At 36.5% G+C, this 26836-nt stretch overlaps 1 protein-coding gene across 3 annotated transcripts; it reads left to right on the top strand.

The window, feature by feature from the left end:
* Positions 1-97: 97 nt before the first annotated feature.
* On the top strand, positions 98-26333 carry LOC149068340 (uncharacterized). 3 transcript variants are annotated; one of them, XR_016195172.1, is made up of 3 exons: positions 104-208; positions 3002-3162; positions 4039-6323. XR_016195172.1 is itself a non-coding variant. In XM_089251463.1 (2 exons), the coding sequence occupies exon 2, from the start codon at positions 23326-23328 to the stop codon at positions 25627-25629; it is 2304 nt and encodes a 767-aa protein (XP_089107589.1). In that variant the 5' UTR covers positions 104-208; positions 23154-23325; the 3' UTR covers positions 25630-26333. The 3 variants fall into 3 exon arrangements, 1 of the variants encoding a protein (XP_089107589.1); XR_016195171.1 differs by lacking the exon at positions 3002-3162 and having other exon boundaries at positions 98-208; XM_089251463.1 differs by lacking the exons at positions 3002-3162; positions 4039-6323 and adding an exon at positions 23154-26333.
* The last annotated feature ends 503 nt before the right edge of the window (positions 26334-26836 follow it).

The following is a 26836-nucleotide window of genomic DNA, read 5'->3' as shown; positions in this document are numbered from 1 at the left end:
GTGTTTAGTATTTTTTTTTTCTTTTTCAAACAGGGGATGGCCCTTGGGCATAAAGCCCTGTATAATTAAAGAAAAAGAGGAGGTTGTGCCTGAGGCTGCTGTTTAGTGTTTACAAAACTCTTCTAATGGACGTCTTTGGTAGATTATAGAATTAGGTGTGTGTGTAATTATGTGGTTATTATGAAAATTAATTCAAAGTGACATGGAGGTGAGCAACTCTTTTTATCGTATCAATTATGTTGTCACAAAAGCGTGAGGGGATGAAAGTAAAACGTAGGATGCGGAGGAACAAACCCTGGCCAGACCAGGTCCTGGACCACATCTTCCCTCGTTGACTTGGTGGCTCGGGTGAGCCCTCCGCCGTGACCAGGGCAGGTCCTGGACCATGTCTTCCCTCGTTGGCTTGTAGGCTCGGGTGAGCCCTCAGATTTCTTTTTGGGCCACTTCCTTTCAGCTTTTTGTTGGCAATGCTGTGGCTAATGTTATATAACTAAGCATTTTAAATCTGCAAAACAAAACGACTAAAATCATGATTTGAATTAATGAGAAATTTTATAAAAAAAAAATTGGCAACTTAGTTATTTTAATGAAAAGGAATTGGCTTTGGTTGGGAAATAACCAATTTTTGTAGCCATAGCCGAAAGCAAGCGCGCGGAGCTCCTGTGACGTCACGTGATTGAGCACGTGACTTTTCCCGGTGAAATGTTGGGAATTGTTTTGAGGCCGGTTTTTTTTTTTGGCTGGTATTACACTATAAAAGTTTGATAAAAATTCTTTTATAAAACTTGAAAAATTTAACCAATAAGCAGATCTGTTATGTTCGAGCGAACTTAACTGATCCGCGTATTGGTTGCATTTTTCAAGTTTTATAAACCACTTTTATCAAACCTTCATAGTGTAAGGCTGATATTACACTATAAAAGTTTCATAAAATCTCTTTTATACAAAAAATTCAACCAATAAAGCTCATAGGTTACGTTCGAGCAAATGCAACCAATAATCTTATTGGTTGAATTTTTCAAGTTCTATAAAAGGACTTTTAGGAAACTTTTATATATAGTTTAATACACCTGCCTTAGGCCGGTATTACACTATAAAAGTTTGATAAAATCCCTTTTATAAAACTTGAAAAATCTAACCAATAAGGTTATTTGTTACATTCTAGAAAATGTAACCATTGACCTTATTGGCTGCATTTTTCAAGTTTTATAATAGGACTTTTATCAAACTTTTATAGTGTAATACCGGCCTTAGACTGTAAAAGTTTGACAAAAGATCTTTTACGTAGCTTGAAAAAATAACTAATAAACCTTTTGGTTACATTCGCTCAGATATAACCGATACACTTATTGATTGCATTTTTTAAGTTTTGTCAAATAACTTTTGTAATCCCTCATCTTGTTCTTCAATAACCCGCGAGCATATCAATACAGTACAGTGTACAAAGTAGTAAAACCACTTTTTCAAGGTCGCGCGATCATGATACATGGTGAAAAGAAGGGAAAAAAAGTGTTGGCGAGGTTTTCCTCTCTACTTTTTCTTCTTTGAACTAGGAGGATGCGTGAACAAAGTTTTTATGTTGCCCTTTTCTGAAATTCTGGGTATTTGATGCATTATAGTGTGTCAGTGGCATCTCTGAACAATTGTAAAAGTGTTTAACAATTGTTAAAATTGTAAAAGTTTACCTAAATGTGTAATTTCTTAATAAACGCCCTATGTACCTAAATGTGTAATTTCTTAGTAAACGCCCTATGATGGCGACATATGAAACTAATCTCCCTCTCCCCCCCCCCCCCCCCCCCCCCACAATCCTGCCAAAACAAAGTCCCATTACTTCATGAAGTCTTCCACAAAAAATTTCACAATTTTCTGATTGGTTTTACCTGTAGTCTACTTCAAAATATGGTCCTTTAATTATGAGCGGCGTGCGTGTATAATATATATTAAAGTAGGCTGTAAGTCAAATACATGAATGTTGAACTTAACTCTAAAGTTGAATATAGTTGTCGAATCACATCAATACCAGTGCCGTAGGCAGCTGGAAGTGTGATACATATATATATATATATATATTATATTTATGCTTGAATTTGATATAAACACCTGATATAGCAGAAAGTAAAATTGATAATAACATAATACTGATTAGAATCAGTACATAGCCAATAGTAAAACCAACGATGATGACAGTAAAAATTTTGAATGCAAAAATTTTCCAAGTAATATTCATAAACAGAACATGTAGGTCCACAAAGTTTAAAATCAAAGCCCCTGGACTCTTCATCGAGGGAGGGAAGGGGAGACACCCAACACCATTTATAGAAGTTCTCAGCACGGGTTACCATTCTTTCTTATGACATTAAAGAAGGCCTTATCTGGGTTGTCAAAATTAAACAAACTCTCTTTTCAATATGAACTTGGCAGGAACACCAATGGATTTTGGCAACATAAAACTAGTACATTCACCTGCTCTTGGCACTATCTGGCAAAAAGAATGTGGTATCATTTAGCGCCGCACCTTCCCTCGTTGGCTTGTAGGCTCGGGTGAGCCCTCCGATTTCTTTTTGGGCCACTTCCTTTCAACTTGGGGGTCTTCGATAATTCAAGACCCCTCAGCTTTTTGTTGGGTGCCTCGCAGTTTAATCACTGAACATCAGGACTTTGTTTCTTAGTTTCTTCCTCACTGGATCATCCTATTTGATTCAGAGTCAAATTGGAACATGTTGGATGTGCGTGCACATGTTGTGAACCTAACATGCACTTGTTATGTGCAGTTCTACCATCAATTTTTCTATGACGGAAGTGTGGCGATTGAATGAATAATTGAATCATTGTATGCCTGTTGCTCTCCGTGGTGAGACTTTTTAACAAAGAGATCGGCCTGCATTTGCGCCTTGAAGTTGGGAACCGCCATAACAGCCGGGAAAATGTAGTTGCCGTTTGCAAAGATTTACAATTCGCATAAACCGATATTTTCTAATAGATTTTAATTGAATTTTAGAAGAATATACAATTCAAGTGTTCTGCTTTTGGCTGCAAAGGCAATTACAAGAATGGCCCGAAAAAGTGGCTCGTTTTAAATTTCCTGAAGACAAGCGATTGTGGGGAAAATGGCTGCGGGCTATCTCTCGAGTTGATTCTGCTTTAACATCAAGCTCAAGAGTGAGTACTTTATGATTTTTTTCATTTTGATGTACAGTGGAATCTCGATATAACGTTGCTGCAGACCAAGAAGGAATAACGTTGTGGAACCCAAACATTTTGTTTTAGTGCTTACCACTCCTTGTTAGAAAATTTTTAACCCCCCCCCCCCCACCCCCAACGATTCAAGCCAATGGATTGCCCACTTTGGGAAACACAGTTGTAGAGATATTGTTATATCGATCACAGCTGTTTAACATTAAATCAGGGCTGGATAAATCACAATAAAAATCAGATGCCAAAAAACTTTTACCCAAAGAAAAAGGTCCAAAATAATGCTTCTTTTGACTTTTCAGGACATAGTGACTCTTTCATTTTGGCAGCTGTACAGTTTAGTAATTGCACAAAGAAAATTTTGGGCATGAATACCAGTTTTTTAGTCACCATGGTGACCTGGCGTCTGGGATTTATCCAGCCCTGCGTTCAGCTACAGTCATTTCCAAACAAGATGTAAAAAAATATTGTAGAGGGATTCCTGTTGTTATATCGAGTACCATTGTGTAAGGCAGCAGTTCTCAACCTTTTTTGACTTGCGGAGCCCTTATCAGTATATAATTTCTATGGTGGATTCCTGTTTGACTAGAGGAGCCCTTTTTGTATATAATTTTTATGGGGGACACTTTTTTTTAATTTATGTATCAAATTTACTGATTTATTTTATTTTCCTCGAGTCGCAGCGGAGCCCCTGGGAAATGCACATGGATCCCCAAGGGCTCCGTGGAGCACCGGTTGAGAACTGCTGGTGTAAGGTTTCATTGTTTTTCTATATCTTTGCATGTGATCAGTTGCTATCATTATGTATCTTTTAATTTTGGTCAATTTTTTAAAATTTCACAGGTTTACGAGCAGCACTTTCCTGATGACCAAATTGTTCGTGAAACAGTCATCTACAGTTCTGCAACGGGAGAGGAAACTAGAATTCTCTGTTATTGCACCCGAGACCAAAAGAAAGAACAGTGCCTTCCATTTTTGAGGGTTATCCTTCATACATGACAGAAAAGGGATATGTTGTCTAAGCTGTGAAGAAAAGAACGTGTAAATAATATATTATTGAGTAGAGCTATTTAGTAAAGTCTGGAAGCCAAAGCAGAATATGGCGAGAGGCATTCCTTGATTGAACTGAAGATATTGGATAAAACGGTGATTGATTCAGCACGTACAATCAAGTATAATCCTAATAGCATATATTTTCTTAATGTGTCTTTACATTCATTTCCAAAAATTAATACATCTCGTACAGTAGATATGAATTTGAATATCTCTGTGCATGTGTGAAAGGTGGGGAAATTAACAATGTCCTAAAATACAGTAAAACCTGTCTTCAATGGAATCGCAAGGGACCGAGATTTTTTTTCTATTGTACACAGGTTTCCACTTAATAGAGGTTCAATTGGCATACTGTGTAAAGTTATGTAACAATGTCAAAAAAAATCGAGATAAAATAAAATAAAGTGATTATAATAATTATTATTAAATACTTATTGCGTGATATGATGAATTATTTATTTTAAATACATATATACTGCATTTACTTCAATGTTACACTATATACAGCCCATTACATGCATTAACTATTCGCATCGCCAAATAGTGAGTAAAAAATTAAAAACAGTAGGCCTGTAGTAGTAGTAGTACTGTAAATTAATTTTTATTTTTCCCCATTCGTCAACAATAGAGTTTTCTGTATGCAGTTCACACCCTTTGTTGCCTGACTTTCAGTAAACAGGTTTGTTTTAGAAATCATACAAAAAATGCTCGAGTCGTTATGTTACAAAGCAAAATTTCTACAGTTCTTTGAAGGTTTCGGACAGCTTCTGCATAAAACTTCAAAGAACTGTAGAAATTTTGCTTTGTAACATAACGACGCTTTTACACTGTTTTTTTTTAAATGACAACATTCATCTCATCTTCATCCTCTTCTTTTTTTAGGCTACTTTCTCTAAAATTTCCAATGAGAGTGCCTATATTTGTCGCGTAAGATTCAGTTGTTGTGTATGTTTATGCAGTCCTCAGCACCGCAATCACGGAAAGCAGCTTGCATGCGATTTTGTAAGTCCTGCATATATCATTTGGAAATTCAACCTTTGCATTGATTGTTCCCATTAAAAAAAGCCTGCTTTTCCGAAAGATTTCGTAACAATTTCAGGAAGTAACTGCCTTACTACATATGACTTATCAGTCACTGCATCAAGTACGGAAACAGTTTTTGCTAATGTAGGGGTGGATGATGCAGAACTCACATTGGCAAGCACAGAGATTGCATAAAAAAAATTCAGTAGAGCACTTCAACATTTTGTGTGAGTCCCTTGGCCTATTGGTTTAGGAAACATTCATAGTGTTTGTATGAAAATTTCCGTTAAGAGCATACAATTTTCCTTTCTGTTTCCTCGTTAGACAAATTCTGTTCAATCCAAGTTTTTTAGTATGTATTTTGGTATTGAAATCATGGGGACAATTTTTTCCATTGAAGACAGGTTTCCACTTAATACAGGTTCCGTTAAAGACAGATTTTACTGTACAAATTACCTATGATAGTCCATGATATTAGTATTTTATTTAAAATCCTTGAAAGTGTCATGCAATTTAATACGGATAATAATATGTCTTGCAAATCACAAAAATTACGCTGCTTGCAGACTTGTTGATCAGCTTGAAGGAATGTGCACCTGAGAATAAAATATCTGTGATCGATTTCTTGATACAGCAAATATCAATGTTACTGAAAAAAAATTTACTCGGATACAGTTCTCAATTACTGGTGCATTCATGGTTTTGCAGTCTTTGGGCTAAACAAATTTCACTACCTTTCTCCTATCCTAGTCCTTTCCTCGAATTTGCCACCCTGTGCTACAACTTGCTTGTCCCCTCCCACAAGTACACCAGTGTCTCTAAGTTACTCTTTTGGTGAATTCTTTTGATCTTTCAAATCATTCCCTTGGTTATTACTGCATTCACACACTCTCTAAGTCACTCTTTTAGTCATTCATATGTGTGCTTGCACACTGTTTTGGTTACTCACATGCTGCTCTAGGTCACTCTTTTGATCATTAACACATACTTGCAAGTGCTCTAGGCAAGGGCGTAGCCAGGGGGGGGGGACTTGGGGGTCTGGTCCCCCCCCCCCCCCGAAATGTGAGAAAATGACCGAAAAAAGGGAAAAAGATGGCCAAATCCATTGTTCTGTCACTTTGGTCCCCCCCCCCCGAACGAAATTTCTGGCTACGCCCCTGGCTCTAGGTCAGTGGTTCTCAACCTGGAGCCATATGCCCCCCCCCCCCCTGTGGTTGTGGGATGTTCTAAGAGGGCTACAGGTGAAAATCAGATAGAAGGGAAGCCATGGCAGGTGGGTGACGGGAAGGGAGCACAGAGAGCTGAGAAATAAAGCTATTAAATAAAATAAATACGGACAGGGAAAATGTGACTATATATACTTTCAGAATTCATCAGAGCTGTGCACAGAGCCTGGGCCATCTTAGCCCACGGCCATGGGGGGGGGGGGGTACACGATGAGATGTGGTACTATGAATGTAAGTATGTTAATATGTGTAAACTGTTACTTTCAGCTAAGTGTGAGGGGCCCCAGAACATCACTTTTACTGAGGACCTACTATCTTGAGATGGCCATGTGTAAACCCCTACAAGAAACTAGCCCTATCCCGAAAAGGCTTTCAGGATGCCTGTTTGTCCCGGCTTTTGCTTGTCCAATGAAATATAATTACTTTCAATATTTTTCCCATTTTAACTTTTAGATACGTTAGATTCTATGATAGGAATTAATTATTTCACTGCCGTATTTCTGCAATGTTAATATTTTATGTAACAAAAGGACACCAAACCCATTTTGAATCATTGTAGCCATCATTGTTTTCAACTGTGCAATATTGTGGCTTGAATGGAGGTAGTTTGGTGAGTATAAACCTGCTCAGCATTTGTTTCCCTATTGTAGCTCCGTTTAGAAATGAATGAAATGAAAAATGAATCAAGTTTTGAAGGAATTGTGGCCAGATTGGAGGCAGAAATTTCTAGGGTTTTGACACTGAGATTATAGATGATGTATTAAACCAACCAGACATAGCCCAGCCTTTGCTCCAATTTGGGATCGACCTTTTATCTCCTAAGGTTAGGATTACCTCTTCTAAAAGCATTTTCAGTATTAGTGTAATGATTCCAATTCGTTTTTCATTACACACTTTAGCGTAAAGCACTACTGTAAAAGTTCACTCTGAAAATATTCGAAATCCTTGGACCCCAGATTAATAAATTTTACATTCATTGCTATGGGGGGAAACTATTTTAGTTTTTGAACAATTCGGTTTGCAAACAGACATCCAGAGCCAATTAGCAAGTTTGTAAACTGAGCGTCAGCTGTTCGTAGAAGCATAAATGTTACAATATGACAACTGAGAGTACTTAAGTTACCCTTCCACATAATTTATTAATATATAATGTAACACATCTCACCCTTCATGGCACACACCCTTCAATCATGTATACGAGACGGGACGTCTGGCCACCATGGCTCCCATATCCTGATGTTTTACTTGTATTTGCGTCTCTGTGTAGAAGTAGTGTGATGATATTTTTGTAATATAAATTTTTAGTGTGCAATTTTATACTGTAATGCTCACCAAATGAGAGTTTTTAAAATGTCCCGGTTCCCTCCCAGTTATTATAAATACATGTCCTGTTTTTAACAGGATTTCCGTGTTTTTGTTTTGCAGACATCTTATCTGGTCACCCTATCCCAATAGTAATAATGTGACATTAAGACATGTATTTAAATGTCAAAATAAACTGCGTCTGCTGAGTATTGCCTCTTTCAAGCTTAAATATTTTCATTTAGGTGAACTTGGTGTCTCGTTTCCAGATTGTTATGAGCCTAATAGAACTACAGACAAATTAAATTTGTTAAATTAGGACATTAATGTTGATGATTCAATTCCTCTAGTTTGTAAGTTGCCAGTATTGGCATACATCGCTAGATATTGTTGCCATACGTTTATAAAGGCTGAACAATGCAATATTTGCAAGATATATTTGACTCTAGAGGATGTAGATGAGGAATTTAGTGATACTAATAATGGAAATAGTTATTTGGGGGGGGGGGGTTGGTATATCCCAAAAGTGATGTATTGAATGTGTTGTTACGTACTCTTGCGTAGTAATCCAAAAATTAGTATCAGAAAAAAATAAAATTGTGTTCTCATGTTGCAATAATCAAAGAGCTCTTGCCATGAAATTGATAATTAATATTTAGAACAAAGGGAACTTTGCTAAGTTTTTAACTATTACTATGTTTATTGTGAAGTGTTCAGTAAACACTTTCTTTAAAAACTATTGTAAAGAAAAGAAAAAGAACAATGAGTGTATATCAAAGAAGCAAATGAAATGTTAAAAAGTGTCTGAAAAAAAGAGAAAGTTGAAAACATTACGAAAATGATTATTTTGTGAATTTCTGTTCATGCTCATATAGATGTAAATTAAATGTTGATTATGAATTCACTCCATTTCTTTTTTTATTCGTGTTTGAAAATTTCAAGTGAATTTTGTGTATTAATGTTGTTTACGATTTAGGAACATTACAATTGCACTTTCAATTCAAAAAAAATTTAAAATATACTGGGTAAGTCAAAATTAATACCGGGATTTCAAAGCTATACTATGCAAAATGTAATTAATGTATTTATTCAAAAGATATATGTAGAGGTATTGTAATCAAGTTTTTTGAATGTAGTTCTTACAATTGTTTAATATGCACTCTTTTTGTTACACCACATACATCAAGTCGGTAATGCAATTCTTGGTAAACTTTATGTAGCATGTCTGAGTCTATGCTGGCGATAGCAGCGGTGACACAGTCTTTCAAATCAGTCATGGTCGTTGGACCTGGAGTCACATACACGAGATCCTTTACAAACCCCCACACACACAAAAAAATTGCAAGGGGTAAGATCCAGGGATCGTGGTAGCCAAGGTAACAGTGCTTTGTCTAGGACAGATACGCGACCAATCCACTGTTGTGATAATGTGTTATTGAGGTGGTTCTGTACTTCAGTGGTGGTGTACCATTCTGTTGCAGAATAAAGCTTGGCAGGTCGTCTTGTAGCTGCGACAGAAGCCATAATTGGAACATATCGTGGGACACAATTCCCGTCACGTAACAAAAGGAGTGCATATTGAACATTTGTGAGGACTGCATTCAAAACTTGATTATAATACCTCTACATATATTTATCTTTTGAATAAATATATTAATTGAATTTTGTGTAGTATTGCTTTGAAATCCCTGCATTTATTTTGACTTACCCTGTATATTTGAGTCTGCATACTCATGTTTGGTATAAATAAAAATACTTGAATAAACATAATATAACGTGTGATTGAAATGAAAATACTGTGATGCTTTTTTCCCCATTTTAAGAATGGTATTTTCAAAATTTTGAACTAATTTCTTGATTAGGTTAGTCTTTCAGAAAATTTAGTTTATGAAATTCAAAATTCTATTAACATTTAAAGGATTCCTAATGATTTTGAATACTTTTTTTTGGGTGTTGCAGTTTTTGGAACCATTGCTAAACAGTGCCGATGAAAACCAGTCTTTAGCGCCAAGTTTGATGGTTTTCTTTATTGATTGGCAATTTGGTTTCTAGTTCCTCTATTTTTTCTGAAACCTGCTTGCTCTATTGTCAATTCTTTTCCTATGATAGTTTTGAGTCTTTTCTGAACAATTTTTAGTAGAATCTTTCGGACATGTGGTATTAGGGAGATTGTCCTGTAATTGGAGCATTCTCTAAGACCGCCTTTATTGTGAATGGGTGTGAATATAGATCTTTTCCAGTCTTTGGGCCACTGTTATTTCTCCCCCACCCCCAGATTTGTTGACATAGTGTTGTTAGTGCATTGATAATATTTTTATCTACCTTTTTTTCAGACCAAAATTCAAACTTAGGGATGGTGTGCGTGTTTTTGTGAATTTTGTCATGGGGTGGGCGTTTTCAAATGCTATAAGAGGAGTTTCTGGATCACCTAGTATTTGTATATAATTTTTGGGAAAATGAAAGTGTATTTGCATGGCCTATTTAGAATATATGAGATATCTTTCTGTCAGTTAAACATATCTGTGCATTCTGTTACAATAATGTCCACTCTGTTACGGGAAGCATTTTTGCGGTTCACAGACAGAAAAATTTAGGAACACTTCAAACTAAGACGTTAAATTATAAATTACCAACCCTTTCTTTGTCTGTCAGAAATAAAAAGTTTTGATTTTAAGTAGCTAAATATATGTAAGAAATAAACTTTTCCTTGTGCTATTTCAAAAAAATCATGAAAAAAAAAAACCATCAAAACTACAGAAAAAAATGTCAAAATTTTTTTAAACTGCTTTTTTTTAGCATATGTGTAAGAAATAAGCTGATTTCATTATTTTAAGAGAGAAAAACAGCAGAAATATTTTTTTTTAGAGCGATATTTATTTTCGTAACACAGTGGACAAAATCCATGATTTCTAGTCATAAAACCCATTGGCTATAATTTGAGATCAATTTCATTTTGAAAATTCAATTTTGAATTTTTCATTTCAAAAATGTGGAATGTACACTTTTTTTGGGAATGATCCATATAATAAATATTTGAATAAAAATATTCAATCTCCTGATAAAGATTATAGCGTGAATGCAGTCCAAGAAACAGAATACTGATGCAGAAATTGAAAATACATACCATGTGAGGTTTAGACTTAGTGGAACTGGTCTATCCAAGAATAAATTTTCACCTGATGGAGCCTCTCATCAGGACTTGAATATAGTCCTGTTCTGGAAATTCCAACATCCAAAAGTACTCAAAATCATTGGGAATTGTTTAAATGTTGATAAAGTTTGCCACCTGGCAGTTCAGTGATTAGGGAGCTATAGCCTCTGACTGTGCAGGCCAGGGTTTGAGTCCCAGTTTGGGCATGGATGTCCAGTAACACTCTCTGGACAGATCTTCCAGATCTATTGAGAATACGTGAGGGTAATTTAAATATTAGTAGTGAGGAAGTAGTAGGTTAGAGGAGGTACGAAGAAAACTGTTGCGAACTGAAAAATTGTTTTAAAGATTAATTAATGTATTTATATAGATAATACTTAGTATATTGCAAATATTTTTAATGCGAGAAAGTTGAGAAAATATATTTTTAAGAATCTTTTTCATTAATATTAGAATTGTAATTGGTTAAACATTAAAATTAAAATCATTTCTTTTGTCGTAAATACCTGTTAAGACCATATTGTTAGCAACATTTATTTTTAAGTCATGTGATCATTTTTGTGGCACCACTGTCATTTTCTGCACATGAGGGCTAATTAGACTGGGACCTACAATTTATTGCTGATTCCGAATGGCAATTTTTTTTACTCGCAGAAAGGTTTGTGCGCTAACCCCTCAATGTGGGACTCCCTGTGGTAGCAATATTTTTCCCCATGGTCATGCCACCTTTTCTGTTGTACCTCTGCATCAGGTAAGTTTCTGACAAGGATGAACCGGGTATCAAACTCGCTGCACCTCTAAACATCCTTTGGTACTTTAGGCGAGTATCTTATCGACCTGAGCTAATTGTAATATTACAGGTTTAACAGGTTACGCACCCTTATTAAGTCTAAGAAATCAGTTTGATTGCTATCATAATTAGTTTTTTAAGATTTAATGAATTAGGGCAGGGGTTCTCCGACCTTTGTCAGGGGTGCCATGGAGTGGAAGCTCTGACAAAGGTTTATCAACGAGATTCTTTGTTAAACAGCTGTGGGTAGCTGTAGATAAGCATTGGATAGTGAAATGAGTGCAGCGAGTGGAAAATATTTGTGAACCCCTGAATTAGGGTATATTTGTTTACTAACTTCGAGGAAGTTGTTATAATTGTAAATTTTTAAAGCATCAATATATCTGAAACCTGTAATATTATGAAAAATTAAACTTTTGTTTTCATTGTGGTGTAAAAAAATATTAGCAAAAGCACTTGAAGAGTTAGTGCCCATAGTGATACTAGTGGTTTGTGTAAATAAATAACCATCAAATAACCATTAAATAAATAGTTTTCAAAAATACAGAATTTGGCCAGTTTAATACATTCGTTTTTTTTTCCTATTTTCATGCAAAGTTTTTGTTTAAAAATTTACAGATATTTAAAGGTACCACAGTAAAATATTATTTGGTATGTTGGAATAAAAGGCAATGATAGAACACGCCGCAGCTCAAATAAAATCTAACATTCACAATGGACTTTTGGTTCCTGCCAGTGACCATTTCTCAATCCTTCGAGAAGTGATGCATCGCTGTTGCCAGCATCATTGGATTAACCGAATAAGTAATAAATTACATGCCATTAAGCCTGCACTCGGCCATTGGTGTTCCAGATGCAGGACCAACCGCTGGGAGGAAGTCGTGCAGTTGCACATAGGATACAGTTGCCTCACCTAATCATATGGATGGGTCGAAGTGGTGTAAGTCAATAATCCTCATTTTGAGGAAAAGAAGGTTTTACTAGAATTGTTGTCATAGGTTCCCCTGTTGAAAAATTTGTGGTTTTACAATTTAGAGGTGAGCTATCGAAGCTGTGACAGTTCATTTTTTCTCTTAAAAGTTTCAATATCTTTAAGTATGTGAAATTTCCATTCCATAAAGTCTTCCATAGGCTAAACATATTTACAGGATAATTTAGATATAGATTTATTTCATTAGAAAACCTATTAGTAGTGCATTTTAAAAATTTTCTTACTTAATCTGAATTTAGTACCCGAAGACTTAGGATGTCAGTAAATGCTGAGAATCAATGATAGACAATGTAATAATATGCTTATATTGTATTCTTTATCAATATATGGTTTATAAACAGTTTCGTTACTATACCAGTGTTCATTTTCTATTTCATTAAGATTTTTGCTAAAATAATTATAATTACAAACAGTACTTTTAATAGGTTTTGCATATTTATATGCAGTTAAGGGCACATATTTTATCAAGAGGGAAAAGATCTTTGTATAAAATGGAAGGCTTATACATTTTATCAAGGCAAGTGACGATGAGGAATTCAATATCCTGTTTGAGCTGAACATTAAATAATTCATCAAAATGATTAATTTTTAATTCAGGGTAATTGGCAAACCCAGTTTTTAAATTTAATTGATTTGAATCACGGAATTTAAATTTCATTTTTCCTTTATTTAACTTCAATGATATTGAAGTAAAAGTAACCAATGTAATTTAAATTACAAGTGATGTTGATGCAATAGTATATCTTCAGTCTGAATGTCTTACTTGAAATGTCAAAGTAAGCAATATAAGTGGTAGTAGTGGCGCTGTGACCATTTGAAGCTGCTGCTCTATATATAAGGCCGGGATTACACTATAAAAGTTTGGTAAAAGTCCTTTTATAAAACTAGAAAAGGGCAGCCAGTAAGGTCACCGGTTGCATTTTCTAGAATGTAACGAATAACCTCATTGGTTGGATTTTTCAAGTTTTATAATAGGACTTTTATCAAACTTTTATAGTGTAATACCGGCCTAAGACAAACATAGGTTAAAAGAAAAGAGTGCAGTCTTTTAATATTCATCCCAAGTACAGACAGGCAAAAAAAAAAACTGAGAAGAGAATAGTAACGTCGTCAACTACATTCCACATATATACTGATTGTCAACTGTCCTTCACAAATTCCACTTGTACACATCAGTCACAACACCCTCAAAAATATGCTGTGCTTCATGGAAAATTCCTTGTAATGATGAGCTGAGTACGTCCCTGGTCTATTTCTCAAAGATTATTTTCAGAAAATCTTGAAGTTCCAGTCAGTTCAGTCGGGAGACTTAGATTTTTCATTGTAATGACCAAGGCCCGGATGATGTTCGAAAATTCTTGAAAAATAACTTAAAAAATGCCCTAAAAATTGGGAAAAAAAAAATGCCATCAAAATAATAAAACACAGTTCTCTTGAAAAACCGGTTACGTTCGAATGTCGAAAGAGAAAATTTTGACAGCATCACAATCATATGTGAATTTTTCTCTCTCTTGCGTTTAGATTTCATCAAACAACAATTTTTCTAATAACAGAGTTATAATTCGTGAATCAGTTAGGAACACTGGTGTTATGTGTGTGTGTGGGGCCCATACAATGGTGGGGCTGACAAGGCTCCGGTTTGGGTCCCAAGATTCTTATTTTTTGTTTTTTCACAAGAAATTCACTATTGTAAGGATCGTGAAGAATCTGATTGGAAGGCTCTGTTTTGCAAAGTGGGGGGGGGGGCCGTGACTGGCGTAGGAGAAAGAGGGTTTTTACAGTAGAAAACAAAAATTAATGCCTATGGTTAAGAAGCCAAAAAGCATCTTTCATTTAACTTCCAAGAAATTCAAGCATATTTTTTCATAAGTGCTCAATGCAATCAGTATTTGTATAAATTTTTTCAATCTTTATTGTCAAAAATTTTAAAAAGGGAAAAAATATTGGGAAAATACCCCAACAGTATAAAAAAATGCTAATGTCATCAACATCTTGGCCCTGGTAATGACATTAAAAAAAAAAAAAAAAAAACTGCGAATGAGGTTTTTATGGAGTAAGTTCGTTTTAACGGAAGAGATAATACTGTTACTTTATTTACCACAGGACTTTCACTTTATCGATATTTATTGTAATAATATAATAAGATGCTGATTTAAGAGTGCTGCAAACAGTAATTTATATAAACCCAAGGAAAATTCAGTTTTTCAGTAAAGAAGTTATCGTAAGATTCTCATAAAAGATAAGTTGAGTATAATTGACAGAGAGAAATAGGAAAAAATGTTTGAAAACCGAAAAAACTCTTTTTACTTTTTTGCAGATTTTTACCAATGCTGCCAAATGAATGTCAACTCACTCACAGCAAAAGGTTGTGCAAAATTGATGAATTCAGTTAGAATTATTAAAAGGTTATGAAGATGCTATTTTGTGCTCTCGATAATATGAGAATAAGCAAAACAGATACAGTCAATTGCAATGATACTTCGGCACTGACAAAATTGCCTTCGCCAGAACAAGTATCATCTGATGATGCAAAAGCATCATTAGCATGATGCAAAAGAAATTAAGTTTGTTTTTTTTGACGAACCACTGTATCCAAATTGATCATGAAAGTTTCAAGGGATTGAGCCTTGAGAATAAGCATCCCTTGTAAAAACCTCAAGAACGTGGTATTTGCCGCAAGATATTCTCATCAAGCTCTCCGTCATGTGAATGCAAAATACTTCACTCCGAAGAAATGTCCAATGAGGAGAGTTCCCACTTAGGTGGTCAAGATAGCATTCGTATCAAGCCAGAACCACACAACTCTGATTTGTCTGGTGAACAGTCTGCATGCAGCTCGGAATTGGTCAGCCATGAAAAAATCCACGCCAAAGAAAAACCATATAACTGTGATATTTGCGATAAGAATTTCTCCAAAGCATCGGGTTTAAAGAGACATATGAAAACTCACTCTGGAGAAAAGCCACATGAGTGCACAATTTGCGGTAGAAAGTTTCTTTTTTCATATAATTTGAAGACACACAAAAATCTCCACAGTAAAGGAAAGCTTTATGTGTGTGAGATATGCGGAAAAACTTTTTATTATCCATCGAGTTTGAAGAATCACGCTATCCTCCATATTGGAGAAAAATCACACTTTTGCGATTTTTGTGGTAAGGGATTTCTTACTAAATACCAGTTACAGCGACATAGAGAAATCCATGCAGAAGAGAAGCCACATGCGTGTGATGTTTGTGGTAAAACTTTTGCTACCAGGTCTCGGTTAAGTATGCACAGAGGAACCCATGATGGAGAAAAAGCATATACCTGTGATATTTGCGATAAGAACTTTGTCTGTACATCTAGTTTGAACCAACACGTGAAAACTCACACCGGAGAAAAGCCATTCGAGTGCCCAGTTTGTGGTAAAAAGTTTCTCACTTCCTCTCAATTGAAGACACACGTAAGTTTCCACAGTGGGGAAAGGCCTTACGTGTGCGAGTTATGTGGTAAAAGGTATACAAAGAGTTCGGCTTTAAAGGATCACAGAAGAGTCCATACTGGAGAGAGACCTTATCAGTGTGAGATATGTGGAAAGCATTTTTCCTGTTCCACCGGCTTAAGTGGCCATAAAATTGTGCACTCTAATGAAAAGCCGCGCGAGTGTGAAATCTGTGGTAAAAGTTTCAAAGTATTGCAAAGTTTGAACAAACACAAACTACTACACAGTAGAAAAAGTTTACACGACTGTGAGTTTTGCGGTAAAACGTTTTTGCATTCATCTACCTTGGAAAATCACAAAAGAATCCACACTGGTGAAAAGCCTTTTGTGTGCAAAAGTTGCGGTGAAGCGTTCCGACTAGAAGGTACTTTGAGAATCCATGCAAAAAAACATTCGTTCAAAATCCAAAGTCCACCAGTTATGAAAAATCCAATCTATTTGGTACCATATGTGGTCATGTATAAACCCGCTATTTTACAACTGCTACCAATCCCCTCCACTCCCACTTGATATACTGTATGTTCCACGAATATATTACGATTGCTGGTCTTTTTTTGATAAAATGTTTTCTATAAATAGTTTTTGGTTAGTTATTTTATCCTGTATACAAGATGTGTCAAAAGTATTCTTTAACTTTCAAATGAAATAACTGAGAAACAATGGTACGTTTAATGTGCATACCTGGAATTTTAAATACACATATTCGTAAAGTTAATCGACTTTGGCCAATAGATGGCTCCATAGTTTCGGTGAAGTACCCATCAAACATTGGGTGAAATCACATTACGATGGATTCGTAGTACAGTCGAATCCCGTTATAACGAACTCCAGTAACGAAGTTCTAGGTAAGCTTACCTGGAGGATTAGAAAAGTGTTCGTTAAAACGAGATTTTTCGCTATAATGGGATTCGACTAGTCGTCATGCTTAGCAATGACAAACAGAAGTAAAGAATGGAACGTTTCTACTGAACAATTTAACTGTACATGCACCTCGTACTCATTCCTCGGCGGTTCTAACGAATCGGTAGATGCTGGTACGTGAGTGTATATTGCACGTGATGTTACTTTTCATTTATTTATTTTTACCTATGCTGCTTACCAGAACATTAGAGATTTTAAAGGCAGAATTAAAATTTTAACTACCACGCATTTGAAAACATTTTGTGATGGAGGAATTTGGTTTTGTTAATCGGAGTAAAATTTTGGTACATCGATTGTTGCTAGATCTTTAATTTGGCTGTTGTTATCTACATTTTATGATTGTATAAGGGTCATTCAAGTATTACGTCAGCATCGAGGTGGGGCATCCGATTTGATGACGTGGGGGGGGGGGGGGGGGTTGAAGGTTGCTTATGTCATCAACCACCCTTTTTGAAGATATGAAATATTCTAAGCTGCTAACGAAATTTTGCTGACAAAGGGGGTCAAAAATGGCTACAAATCTGCTGACGTAATACTTGAATGGCCCCATATTTCCCTTCATAGTAAACACAACTCGGGAAATCATCAGTTAATTTTATTTGTCTTCTAAAATTGTCTTCTTACCGAGACAGTCTTGGAAGGGTTTTGTCTTTTGGACTGTACTTCTCGTAGTTATTTTTGAAATGCTGTTGACAGAGGCGATGTCTGAAGCATCACGGTCAGCATGATTATATATCTGCGTCGCTCACATTTGGTTGGTTTCGTGTTTTTCAGCTCATTTTGTTATCTTGGAGAATTAAGTAAACGTTGTGTGCTAAAACTTCTGTATCTGCAGGACTAATGGATTTTCTTGAGTTTCCTCTGTCTTCTTACTGATACTTCAGAGCTCATAAAACTGTTCGTGAAACAGTTTAAAGAACTGATTATATCGTAAGATTGTAATAGAAGACAAGTAAGAAATGATTTATAAACACTTTTTTGAAAACGAAAAAGCCTATTTATTTTGCTTTTCTTGCAAATGTTACCATTGCCACCATCAAAAATGAATGCCTACTCATTCAAAGCGAAATTTTGTCGAATAGTTACAGAATCCGATTAGAAAAATTCCGAAACATGAGTGAAAAAGCGCTCACGATTGGAATTTACTTTTTAATCTGATAAGTAACTAAGGTGGTCTCGTAAAATTACCATTTATGGGAATGAGCAAAATTGATAGAGATGAATACAATTCCAAGACTACTTCGTCATCGACAACATGCTTGTCATCAGAACAACCATCATCTGCTCAGAAACTGGATATCTTCAGTGAGAGGTCCGAATCAAACTCTACGTTGAGCGAACAGGAAATGAATCACTCTGAGGAGCTGCCCAACGAGAATAGTTCCAACTCAGAAGCGCAAAGGACGTGGTAGCCCAGGTCGATAAGATACTCGCCTAAAGTACCATAAGGATGTTTAGAGGTGTCGCGAGTTCGATACCCGGTTCGTCCTTGTCAGAAAACTTTCCTGACACGGGTACAACAGAAACGGCGACATTACCACAGAAAAAGTTGCTACCGCAGGGAGTCCCCCATTGAGGGGTAAGTGCACCAACCTCTCGATGAGTATAAAAAACAAGCCTGTCGTTTGGAATCGGCAATAAATTGTAGGTCTCGGTCTAATTAGCCCTCGTGTGCAGAAAATTACCATGGCCCGACAAAAATGATCAGAAGCGCAAAATAGCATTCGTGTCAAGAAAAAACCAATCGATCGTGTTTTTTTTTCTGGTGAAAAGTTCTCGAATAGTTACCATATTCACTTGGTAAGCCATGAAAGATTTCACAAATGAGAGAATCCATGTAAGTGTGATGTATGCGGGAAATATTTTCTATGAAGTTTAGTGTAAAGCGTCGTTAAAGAAGAATCCATATCGGGGAAAGACCTTATCGGTGTGGTGTTTGTAGAGCGATGGCTATTCCACAAACAATGAGTTAAAAAACATAGATTAGTCCATAGCGTAGAAAAAACATATACGTGTGAACTCTGCGGAAAAACTTTTCGTTGTCCCGTCAATTTGGAGATTCACGCTGCCGTCCACGGTGGAGAAAAACCATACGTTTGTGAATTGTGTAATAAGGGATTTGCGACTAAATATGAATAGAAGAAGCACAAAAGAATCCACACTGGAGAAAAGCCACATGCATATGATGTATGCGGCGAAACTTTTGTGACCAGCTTCCAGTTAAATAGTCACAGAGGGATTCACGGTATAGTAAAGCAATATAATTGCAGTAATAAAGATTTCGCCTGTAGATTCTGTTTAAAAAGACATGTAAAGGCTCATACTGGAGAAAGACCGTTTGATTGCACGATTTGTGGCAAAAGTTTCTTTTTCTGACATCTTTAAACGTCCACAAAAATGTGCACGACAAAAAAAGGCCTCATGCGTGTGAGATATACGGGAAAGCTTTTTATCATTCATCCTGTTTGAATACTCATACTAAAGTTCACAGCGAAACGAAGCCTTATGTATGTGAGATATGTGGTAAAGGCTATACAAAGAACTCTTCATTAATAAATCATAGACGGGTCCATACCGGAGAGATGCCGTACGAGTGCGAGCTTTGTGATAAAATATTTCTCTTTTGCGTAATTATAGAATCGTGTATTCTGGAGAAAAGCCACATGAGTGCATAACCTGTGGTAAAAGTTTTGCGACACTGCACAAAAATGAAAAAACACCTAGTAGTTCACACTGGAGAAAAGTTACACGAGTGTGGTGTCTGTGACAAAACGTTTTTGCAGTCATCTTGAAAAATCACGAAAGAATTCACACTGGTGAAAAATCCTATGAATGTGAATATTGCGATCGAAAGTTTTTCCATTTTTTTCTCTTGGAAAATCACAAGAAAATTCACACTGGTGAAAAGCGGTATGTGTGTGAATTTAGCGGTAAAACGTTCTCAATCGAATCTGCTTTAAAAAGGCATGCAGAAATCCACTCGAAAAAACTTTAAGCGCAGTAGTTTTGTAAAATATAATACAGGAGTGGAAAATCTGCTACAGACTGCTACAATTTCTGACGTCTGCTGCATTCTGCTACAATTTTCCCCAATTTGCTACATGTTACTACCAGAACTATAGATCTACAGTTTATAGCCGATTCCAAAACAGACGCAGTTCCAGAGGATGGTGATCGCCCCTTCCAAGATCTGAATACTATGAGAAACATTGGTCTGTATCATAAAATATGAGATAATCTTACAAACCTATGAAATAAATTGCCCTGGACCTATCATTTTTTTTAACGGTCATCCCGTTAAAAAAAATCCAACAGGCTGCAGTGCTTTTAGATAGAGCAGTTATACCGACAGCCAGGGGCTTCCACATCTGGTAATGTGGTTTGCCTAGGTTGTTATTTTCTATGGACACCCAGGTCACAATTCTTCACAAGTCCTTTTATTAAAAAAATATATAATAGCCCCTGTGCAATCATGTGAAGGAGCAGGGAAGGCTTGAGACAAAATTCGCACCTGTGCAAGACATCATTCTGGTGCCCCTCTGGCATGTAAGCCGCATGACTAAAATTATTTGCGGGAAACTCGCAGTTTTTTGTATATGATATGAGCAATATGGTGAGAGATCAGGGGCGGATCTAGAGCTCGCTGTTAGGAGGGGTGTTTCCCCCTTACATTGTTGTGGATGGGGGTGACCATACGTCTTGTATTTTCTGACCAGTCATGGTTTTCTTTCCCTACTTTTTTTGAGAAAAATGCCCTGGTATATAATAGAAACCCCCCCCCCCCCAATATTTTAGTTTAGTCCAAGTTTCCTTGAATTTGTTATTTAATCAAAAATATTGATGCGAGTAATTTTCAACGGATTTATCGAATGCAATATTATCATATTCACCTTTCGCTTGGGGGTTGGTCACCCTGATCACCCCCTCCCCATAGGTCCGCACCTGTGAGATAACATAGGCAGTTTGGTCATTAAAGTTCTTATTCTGGTCTTTATATTCACTTACTTCGTAAACGTAAAAATATTCATTGTACACTATCTGAGTTGTGTTCCAGCTAGATGAAATGAATCAGAAATTGCAATGGTTTCTGAAAATTATTCCATCCAAAACAGTCATAGTTTGAAATTTGCAGAAAAGATTTTCATTCTTATTTTTGATTTGGAAGATAGATCGTAGATCGCAACACTTGAACACATAACAACACTCACCTGAATTATCTCTTCGTTCCTTTGAAACCAACAGCGACCATGGTCTAGACAAAGTAATTTTAATTAATGCCCATCTGTTATGTGTAGTGCTGTCATCTGCCACCAGTTTTTCTAACTATGAGTGAAGTGTTATGATTGAATGATTTATCGTTGTAGGACTGTTGCTCTCTGTGGCGAGACTTTTTAACGGGGAGATCGGCTCGCATTTGCGCCTAGAGGTTGGGAACCACAGAAAACCAACTTCAGCCGACCACCACTGTGGGGTTCGAACCCGGATCCTCGCATCGCGAGTCCGTCACTATAACCACTCGACCACCACAGCGGCCGTAACTTAAGTACCGTTTTGAAATTCTGGAGCTGCGGTTGGCATCCTGCACACGCGCGCTGAGTACCTACATGTGTTGGCAAACCACAGACGCCATTACGGAAACATTCGACCATGTTTAAGTTTGTGAGTATTTAAAATGCCTCCGACTGTGAAATACGCACTGTGATTCGTTTTCTTAGTGCTAAATGGCGTGAAAGCGGCTGAAATTCATTTTGAGATCAGTGAAGTGTATGGGGGAAACATTATGAGCGATGGAATGGTACGGAAATGGGTCAGAGCTTTTAAAGATAGCCGCACAAATGTTCATAATGAGGAACGAAGTGGGTGACCCTCTGTCATTACTGAAGATTTGGTGCAGAAAGTTGTCAAAAATTGAGGGAGAACAGACGCTTTACGATTTTGTCATTATCTAATGAGTTTCCTCAAATTTCACAGAAGTGTTCTGTATGAAATTGTGACCGAACGCTTAAATTATCGAAAGTTGTTCAATTAAAAACAAAAGGCGTGGCATGTTGAGTAAGGGGGTCGTTGTGCCTCATGACAATGCCCGCTCACACGTGGCTAATCGAACCAAAGATCTCATCGCCGCATTTCGCTAGACCAACTTGGTCACCCTCCGTGCAGTCCCTATCTAGCACCCAGTGACTCCCACATGTTCCTGCATTTGAAGAAGCAAGGTCAAAATGGCCATGTTGCAGTGGTTGTCAAATCAGGGGCAGACTTCTATGAGGATGGGATTCAAAAGCTGGTTGTACGATACGATAAGTGCCTTAATATTGGTTTTTATTATGTCGAAAAAGTAGATTAAGTTACAGGCTTTCATGTAAAAAAAAATGTTAAAGAAAGTCAACGTGTTTTCTTTTTATTTCAAAACGGTACTTAAAAAACACGCTACGTATGTATATAAAAAACTTTATTTTACTTACTGCCAAAATTTTAAAGTGCTACAAAACTGATAAATGCTGCTACAAAAACAACAGTGTTTTGCTGCTACGAAAATAATTTTTCCTGCTACAAAAATCAAATTTTCATCTTCCACCCCTGTATAATATGCGTAGTACTGTTTATACTTGCATACGTATACCGCACATAGACTTTACTTATTCTATGAAATAACTGAATTGTACACTCTAACGGTAACATATATATATTATTATATGTAAGTTCGTTAATATACAACCGCTACATCCCACCTCCACTTGGCACCTTCCAAAAGACTTGCAATTGATGGAGCACTGATTACATGAATGTATATTTTTAAGGGTATGTGTTCTACAAAATGAGAGAAACGATGCTGATTGTGCAAAAAATTGTATTTTTTCCAATAAAATTTGTTTACTAATCTCTGGGTATGTTATTGAATATCTCGTATACATTTTATCGTGCATTTATACAGTATTGTAATTGGAATCGGTTTCATACTTAAAAAATACTAATATGGGTAAGTAGCCATTTTTGTGATGATGTTCCCATTTTTCTTGCAGGCAAATTAAGATCGTCATCAAAATTTCCAGGAGAAAATTACCTGTTCCGTAAGAGTGAGCGCAATCTTTGCAGTTTAATCGAGTCAGAAAAGAAGATATTTGTAGAGAAAAAAAGAAAGTCATTTTCTGCTTTTAATTTAATTTCTTGTTTGGCATTCATAGAAGCATAGGTATGGAGGGGTTATCTGCTTTGATAACACCCGTCTCAGATGGTGTAGGCGAAAACGATTCCGGTGACTTTCTCCCTATGACATCTTCGAGAAAAGCATTATCTGTTGACGAGTGTAATTTAAAGTCATCGTCCACCTTTGAAATAAGCCACACGATCGACATCAATAAGCTCCCACAAATTTCAAAATTGGAAGAGCACGAGGAGAATGAAACTGTAGAAAAGCCACAGAATATTGATGTTTGCAGCGAGTGCTTCCAGTCGAGCGTTCAAGCAAACGAGCACGTGATAGTCCACTCTAGGGTAGAATGTTTGGAGAATAGTTCCCAAGAAGATGCTCAAGATAACGTTAATATCAGTGTAAAGTGTCACTATTGCGGTGAGAAGCTCCTGGGTATGTCCAAGGAAGTCAGCTGTGAAAAAGAGAACTCTAGAGAAAAGCCATATGTGTGTGATGGCAACGATAAAGAATCTTCACTCGAGTCTGGTCTGAAGCGGCACGTAAAAGTTCTAAATGGAAAAAAGTCTCGTGAATGTGAAATTTGTGGGAAAAAGGTTACCCGTGTGTGTGATTTGATGCGTCATAAAGCGATCCACTCTGCAAATAAACAACTCGAGTGCAAGTTTTGTGCTAAGAAGTTTGTGCTGAAGCACAACTTCAACAGTCACATGAAGGTTCATAGTGAAGAGAGGCCATTTGAATGTGGGGTTTGTGGTAAAGGTTTCAAGCATAAATTCAACTTAAGCAGTCATGAAAAACGCCATAGTAGAGAAAAGGCATATGGTTGCAAAATTTGTGGCAAAAGGTTCTCGGACGTGTCCAATTTAATTCACCACAAAGTAGTTCACACCACAGAAAAGCCGTATGGGTGTGAGTTATGCGATAAGAAGTTTTCGAGAAAGTTTGAATTGAGCATGCACAGAAGAGTTCACTCTGGAGAAAAACCATATGAATGCGATTTATGCAGCAAAAGATTTGCGTTTCCGAAAAGTTTGAAAGATCATCACAAAAGATTGCACGAAGGAAAAAGAAAGACGTATGAGTGTGATGCTTGTGGCAAAAGGTTCGCGGGAAAGTCTAGTTTAAAGCGTCACAAAAAAGTACACACTGGACAAAAAACGCATGAATGTGAGTTTTGTGGTAGAAGTTTTGCAGAAAAGCATAATCTGCTTAAACACAGAAGGGTCCATACTGATGAAAAACCGTTCGAATGTGAATCTTGCGATAAGAAGTTCAAGACCGCATGCACTTTAAAAAGTCATAAAAAAATCCACACAGGAGAAAAGCCATATGAGTGCGTGTCTTGTTCTAAGACGTTTACGCGTATGCACGCATTAAAAAATCACGAAAAGGTTCATGCTGTAGAAAAGCCGTATAATTGTGAGGTTTGTGACAAAAATTTTAAGCAGAAGCGTAATTTAGACGCTCATAAAAAGGTCCACACTAAAGAGAAGCCTTACGAGTGCCAGTTTTGCGAGAAACGATTTTCTGTCAAATTTCATTTCAACAACCACGAAAATCTCCACACAGGAGAGAAGTCACACGAGTGTGAGTCTTGCAAAAAGAAATTTCCGGACATCTATAGATTAAGACTGCATAGAAGAGTCCACACAGGAGAGAAGCCGTATGAGTGTGAGTTTTGTAGTAAAAAGTTTTCACTTTATTCCAGTTTGAAAGTACACAAAAGAATTCACACAGGAGAACGGCCACATGAATGTGAGTTTTGCGGTAGAACGTTTTACGATCTCTCGCATATAATTAGACACAGAAGATTCCACACTGGAGAAAAGCCCTATCATTGTGAAATTTGCGATAAAAAGTTTGCTTGTAAATCTGGTTTAAACAGTCACACAAGGTTGCACAGTGGAGAAAAACCGTTCGAGTGTGAGTTATGCCACAAGAAGTTTAGTCGCAGTGGCACGTTAAAACAGCACAAAAGGGCTCACAGCGAAGAAAAGTTATTCGAATGTGAAGTTTGCGGCAAAAAATTCAAACATTACTCGGGTTTGTACAGACATAAAAATTCTCGCACTGGCGATAAGTCGCATGCCCGTACAGTTTGCGGTGAAACGTCCTCTCTCAAGGCTGATATAAGTATTCATTCCAGCTACCACACCAAAAAAAATTCGTACGAGTGTGACATTTGCAGGGAAAAGTTTGCGGAAGAATCTAATTTCAAGGAACACCAAAGAATCCACTCCGTAGAAATGCCGTATAAGTGTGATGTTTGCGGGAAGTCATTTTCAGTGAACTCCAGCTTGAAAACGCACGTGATGATACACTCTTTGGAGGATGTCCGCGATTGAGCTGACTTTTACTATAAAAGATTTTTCCTGAACGGATAGCGATTCTGATCGAAACTTTGTAAATGAGTCTCTGAAAACTTTTTTTAAAATGTAAAATACCAATTGTTTTTTCTGTAAAACGCTTACTAAATTCACTCATCTAAGACTGGTTGTTCACAAGAAACAGCAACACGCGGCGTCTGACGATATTCACTGAAAACGACCCGTACACGCTGCTCAGCTGCGCTACGTGCGGACGAGTGTGTTCGTTAATAACCTTGGAAAACATTGAAAAACTAAAGTTTTTTGAGAAATGTATCCAGATAATCCGTACTTTTATCAAGTCCATACTTATTGAGGAATCTGACACAAACTCGAAGGCGGCGTTCGTGTTATCGATTTAGGGCGGTATTCAGGTTTAAGCTATAGTCACAATTGTTTGATAAGAGATCGACACGGATTGGTTAAATTCAGTGTTTTAACCAATCTATGTTGATCTGTTATCCAAAAATTGTAACTACAGGTTTAAACCATGTCTGTGAATACGGCCCTTAATCTTATGATTAGAGCCCGGATTATATGCACTAAAAAAGTGGCAAAATATGCTATAAAAGTATGCACATATGCAGTTAAAAATGTGCACTTGAAATACCAAAATGTGCACTTAAAAGGCCAAAATATGCATTAAACACCCCCAGAATATGCATTTGAAATCTTAGTCAAAAATTCCGAAATATGTATAAAAAATGAGAAATATGCATTAAAAAAATCACCATGCAAAAAAAAGCAGATGTGTTTTTAAAATGCCTCTTTTTCTATTTCTTAGTGCATATGTATCCATTTACAAAAAAATATTCCCCCATATATATATAGTATATATAGTACAACGCATATGCAAATAACTTCTGCATATTTTTTATTCGGGCATTTTTTTAATTTTCTGTTTACTGTGGCTGCTCAATAACAAAAATAGGAGTAACAAAAGAATTTCGACGCTATTTCTGAAAAAAAAATTTAACACTTTGACGTATCTCTAGAAATAGCCTTACAATAAAACGGCTCATATTCGTAAAATACTTTATAAATATGTATTAATTCACTAAATTTTTCTCCTGCGGGAAAAAAAATCGATGTTATGAAAAATATGAACAATATTTATTTGGAAAATTATAAAAAAAATTGAGTGAGCTTAAATAAACCTTCAAAAATACGCACTTATACTGAAAAT

Source organism: Pholcus phalangioides, unplaced genomic scaffold, assembly GCF_987345545.1.
Source record: "Pholcus phalangioides strain wild (caught in Gottingen) unplaced genomic scaffold, Ppha-v1.0 ptg000027l_1, whole genome shotgun sequence".
In the NCBI taxonomy this organism is placed as follows: Eukaryota; Metazoa; Arthropoda; class Arachnida; order Araneae; family Pholcidae; genus Pholcus; species Pholcus phalangioides.
Note: the sequence above shows the minus strand (reverse complement) of the source record. Positions and strands in the feature narration are given on the sequence as shown.

Coding starts and splice junctions, on each gene's coding strand:
- LOC149068340 (XM_089251463.1), top strand. CDS start 23,326: ATGGAGGGGTTATCTGCTTTGATAACACCCGTCTCAGATGGTGTAGGC.